Source organism: Alligator sinensis, unplaced genomic scaffold (genome assembly GCF_000455745.1).
Source record: "Alligator sinensis unplaced genomic scaffold, ASM45574v1 scaffold267_1, whole genome shotgun sequence".
In the NCBI taxonomy this organism is placed as follows: domain Eukaryota; kingdom Metazoa; phylum Chordata; order Crocodylia; family Alligatoridae; genus Alligator; species Alligator sinensis.
Window position 1 is genome coordinate 2,434,463 of NW_005842100.1, and position 5,451 is coordinate 2,439,913.

Consider the following 5,451-nt stretch of genomic DNA (forward strand, 5'->3'; position numbering starts at 1 on the left):
GACCAGTGGTTCTCAACCTTGCTGGACTTGAGGCGCCTCTCACTGTGCTCAAGACACCCTCCACAACTTTCGTGAAGCGAGAGGCACTCATTTCAAAAGCCGAGTTATATATTACAGTGCTACCGCCCTGCCGAGGGGCTGGCCAGGCAGGGACACCTGCATTTATCTGCTTATCTCCTCTCACCAGGGCGCCCTCCCAAGGATCTGGCAGCACCCCAGGGTGCCCAGGCCCCTTGGCTGAGAATCAGTGTTGCAGGCGACCCAAAGGAGACGGCTCTTGTACAGCGCACGTTGTCACGGGTTGAAGCTCACTTCATCAGACGTGGGGACGGGGCGCGCACGGAGCAAAGTAAACCCGCACCCTTCCGCTGCCTCGCCCTGCTTTCCGTGGCCCTTCCCAGCACCTGCCCGCCCCGCCCCTTTTCTCCTCCCGGGCGCTTGGTGATGACGTCTGACACCCGTTCCCCCTCCTCTTCGCCGCAAAGGTGCCCGTTCGCGCTGGTGGCCGTCATCAGGAGCGCGACGGCGCGGCCCGCACGTGCCGCCGGGACCATGCCGAGCCCCGTCACCTGCGCCTCCTGGGTCCGCCGCGGCGTCGCCAAGGAAACGCCCGACAAGGTGAGGCCCGCGGGGTGTGGGGGCGGGGTGGGAGGAGAGGAGAGGGGTCGGCCCGCCTCCTCCTACGACCCCGACCCCGACCGACGCCTGTTTGTGCCCCCAGGTGCGGCTCAGCCCGGAGCAGCTGAAGCGTCTAGTCGCCGAGACCCAGGAGCAGCTGCGGTGAGTGGGGCGGGGGCCCCAAGACACCCCACCACCCTGCGCACTGGGTCAGGCCCACCGGCCGAATCCAGCCTGTAAACAGAACTGGCAGTGGTCCAGCAAAACAAAACAAAAAGGTTGAGCATCACCGGTCTAGATCACATCACATCACATCAAGCCAATCTCATTTCTTTCCTTGCCAGGGTAAGGGCTGACTAGGAAATGGAAATCAGATGTGATGTTACGTCAGTGAAGCTTTTGATGCTATCCTATGTGCAGCTTTCTTAAGCTGGAGCAATCTGGTCTAGATCAGTGATTCCCGGTCTGTGAAGCTGTGGGAAGGGCCTGGGGGTTGCACAGGGAGCTCCTCCTCTGTTAATTAAAAGCTGGACAAGGGTACAGGATGGTCCATGAGAAGTGGTGGTGGCTGACAGTGTCAAAAAAATGGGTCTCATCGATTTAAATGCAACTATGTTAATGAGTGCCCAGCTGGTTGAAAAACCGTGGGCAGAGTAGTTCTCCATGCTCATGGTCTGGCTGGGAGGGTGTTTAAAGTGGGGTCTGGCAGCAGTCTGTTTTGTGCCAGGTTTCAGTCAGTATTGTCTTTCATGACTAGACAGTGGACTAGAAAAGATGCATATAAAATTTGCAAGGCCCCCAATGTAGTAGAGATTGTGAGCACTTTGGAAGGCAGGCTCTGAATTTGAAATGGTCTTGACAAACTGGAGAGATAAGATACTCAGAAAGTAACAAGACGAAATCTTGAAAGATAGGCAGAGAGTGCTGCACTTAGGACAGAAAAACCATTGCACAAATACTACTTTGCAGGCAGTTCTTTTCTATTTTGTATGTCAGAAAAGAGTGTGGAGGTGATTATGAATCAAGCTAGGAGTGAGCCAGCAACGTGAGGAGCTTGGCTTTGTTTTTAAGGCAGATCTTTTGGGCAGTGTTAATAGGAGCATTGCATGTTAGAGCTGAGAAGTAGTTTTTCTGCTCTTCTGTGCTCAGGTCGGGTTTCTACTGGAACACTGCATCCAGTTTTGGTCACTGCACTTCATTTGGTCTAGGTTTTTCTTAGAATCCAGAGCAAAGCAACAAGAGTGATTGAAGTGTAGAAAATATAATGTTTTAGGAAAGGTTGAAAGCATTGGGTTTGTTTGGTCTAGAAAAGAGCAGGCTAAGAAGAGCATGCAAAAAGTCTTCCAATATGTGAAAAGGGTATTTAAAAGTGCTTTTTTTTCTCCGTAGACACTTATGGGGGACAAAAAGAAAGTTTAACTGGGAGCAAAGTAGGTGTAGGTTGTATATTAGGAAAAGGTTTTGACTGTTGGGGTGGTGGAACATGGGAATGTGATACCTAATGATGCTGTAGAACCTCTTTTATTGGAGGCTTTGAAAATTAGGTAGACCAGTGTCTATAAGGGTACCCTTGATCCTGCTTCAGTGCAGGCCTGTTTGTTATGCCAAGAGAAACATGGGCCTAGACCCACCAGGGGTAGTATGAGCCTCCATTAATCAGGGAGTCCACTAAAGGCACAGCAGTTGATTACTTGGGACAGCTAAGGAGAAAACGGGGATGGGAATGTGGGTCAGAAGTTTGTAACAAGTGTGCCAAGGGAGGACACTGAGCAGAGCACACCAGCCAGCACCCACTGCCCCTCATATGAGTTCCAGGAGCCAGTGGACACCACTGTCTCAGTGCAGGAGATTGCGTTATTCATGACTGGCAGTGGCAATACTGCACATCAAATGAAGAAACCATTTACAACACTGCACGCTAACCAGCCTGGGCCACTGATACTGCAACCAGATTTATGTAGGCAGGCCACTACATCAATAGAGAGGACCAATATTACTGTGGCCACCAAAAGTCACCTCTAATTAAACCATTTCTTTACCATTTCATTTGAGCTTTGCCTTTTTGAAGTCCAGCATGTGCTTTTACATAGAGACCCTACAAAATGCCAACAGTAATTATACTCATAAATCATAATGACCATCCCCAAAACTCATACAGGGACTCTTAAAAAAGATTGTTCTTCTGTTTCGTTTGTGTTTTGTCTGACATCAGACAGTTTTACCATCAGCTGTTCTTGCAGATTAATTTTTGGCCTTTTCATAAGAGACTATTACTGTTAGAGCTGTGATTCTGTTTCTGATCCATCTCTCGCCTGCACGTGCATGATTAAACAGTTACTTCCAAAAATCTGTTTGTCATCAAAAATGAATTGCTAGCTAACTTGATTCTAATGTGCACTATCTAGATCAGTGGTTCTCAACCGTTTTGCACTCAAGACACCCCTCATAAAATCCCAACTCTTAGCTTTCACTCATTTTTTTGGCTATGGAAAAACAATAGAGGAACTCTTCTGTTGCAAAGAAGAAAGACCACAGGAAGTCGGGATGTTTTGGACACTACAGATTCCTATTTGACCTCTCTGGGTTTTTCTTGTGAATTGTGTATAGGTGTTTACCCATCTAATTGTGCTAAAATTGAGTGGCATCCTGTTGCACACTTAAAAGGCTCTTGTGGGCACAGCATCCTGGTTGAGAATTCCTGGTTTAGATATTTAATACTAAAAACAATTTTTTTTTTCTCAATTTTTGGGCTTTTGCAAGTTTTATAAATAATCATAGCCTTAAAGTTACATATTCTGTACTTACTTGATGATCACTTACTGTTATTTGCAGCCTTGAATTTGTAACTAACCTACATATTGCTGCTGCGTATAGATTTCATAGACATTAGGGCTGGAAGGGACCTCGGAAGATCATCAAGTCCAGCCCCCTGCCCCATTTCCCTGTCTCCTTTTCCATTTGAAGCACAATGAGAGAGTTTGAGGAGCTTTCTGTTTGTAATTATGCCTTCAGTTAGACTTCAGGATGGAAGCTTCATGATAACCTCTAGCTAAAAATGCTATGACCTTTTCATAACTTCTTGTACTTTGTAGAACTCATTAGCCTGTCAGTCATTTTATTTCTGTACAAAGATCACAAGTTAGATTCAAATTTAGAATAATTATCCTTCTACCAATTTTTACTCTTATTATAGGAGAAAATGTCATGTGAACGGAAAGTGTTCATTTTATGAAACAAATGACAAAAATAGATTTTCTGCAAGCTCTTTCAAAACTGAAGGACATCTGCATTTCATAGAGTTCTCACAGAGACAAAATCGTCGTCTTCCAGTGTTCATTTACGTCAGTGAAGTGGGCATTTTGCATGCCAGAGGTAATAAAATGTTTGCTAGGAAGAAGTCTCTTACGGAGCAGACTTAATGGCTAACTCTGAGGGATCGTCTGGGTCCTCCAGCAAAATATTAGGATAAGTAAAAATTCAGTCAGGGTATACCTTTCACTTGCTGCTCTTCAGATTTCTGCAGGGTTGCCAATGATGGTAGAAATGGAACCATTCAGGGCATTGTTCATTTAAAATTCAGGGCTCTTGAGAAAGAGAAACAAAAATACTGTAGGGCAGCGGTTAGCAGCTTTGTGGCTAGGGACAGAAATTTCACATAAACCAGCATAAGGGACTGGAAACCTATTCAGATCTGTAACACAACAGAAGTTCAGGGCACATAAACTGCTTTCAAAATGACTGAAACCAGTTTAAGATAAACCTGGGTGGATGCAGTATCATACTTAACTGATTTAGGTTAAATTGGTGTGTTGAACTTCTGTCCCAGATCCCCTCCAGATTCAAGTTAACTCAGTTCCTCAGCAACCCAGGATGCTTTGCACCTCTCCCACAAACCTCTCCCCTTCCCCCACAGGGTGGGCAGGCTAGCCTTGGCCCAAGTTGTCTGCTCCAGCAGAGCAGGGAGGCATGCTATAGTACCCTCCAGCTTCTGGTCTGGGCCACTGCAGACGTGGCTGCCTTTCCAGAATCAAAAGTGAATGTTTGCTCACTTGCTTATAGGTTCAAGCTACGCATCTTATACTAACCTGTGAAGATTGACTTGATTCAGCCTTGGACTTTTTCTGTACTTAGCCTTTAAAGCTGTGGGCCAGATTGACCCAGTTCAGAATACAGCTGGGTGGGCACTAGGACCTAACTGTAGCTGGTACTGTCGGCCAGGGGAGAGCACCAGCTTCCAAAGCACCAGGTCCATGGACTGGATCAAAGGCTCTGTGGACCACCATAGGTTGCCAACCCCTGGTATTGGGGACTGTGGCGGGCCAGTAGGGGGCGCTCCTGCGTTGAGCTGCCCACCTCCCTGTGCCGACCACCTTCCAGGCTCCGAGTGCCTCCCTTAGGGTGCCTCCCTTCCGGCCGACCCCTTCCCTGGAGCACACCCGTTAGCCTGGGGTTCCGCTGCCACCATCCAAGGCTCTGGACTCACTTCTGGCTCTGCGCACCTTGGAGAACACAGGCCTGATCGTCCAATGGGTACTAGACCCAATACAAGCACTTGGGGCACTTCCCCAAGTCAGGGGCTTATTAGGAAGCCTCCCTTAGTACACAGGCCTAAGGGGCCTCCTTGGCATAATTTAGACCCACCCCTCAATAAGTCTCCCACACCAGTCACAAAGGAGAACTTTATTGATTACAGGGGGTAGGACGGAAACAGGGTAAAAGGTAGAGCAATATCATAGAAATCTTACAGGAATATCAAAGGAATCCCATAGAGCAAACCAGGGTGGCTGAGGTAGCCGTTTAAACACGCATCTGAGTTACTGAAGCTAAATATCT

General features: G+C 47.4%; 1 protein-coding gene across 1 annotated transcript in view; it reads left to right on the forward strand.

Annotated features, from left to right (window-relative positions):
• Positions 1–478: 478 nt before the first annotated feature.
• The window catches only part of PWP1 (PWP1 homolog, endonuclein), a 21,421-nt gene continuing 16,448 nt past the window's right edge, over positions 479–5,451 (forward strand). The window contains exons 1-2 of the mRNA XM_006024289.3: positions 479–618; positions 722–780. Of these exons, the coding sequence (XP_006024351.2) occupies positions 553–618; positions 722–780 (125 nt within the window). The 5' untranslated portion in view covers positions 479–552. The remainder of the gene's footprint in view (positions 619–721; positions 781–5,451) is intronic.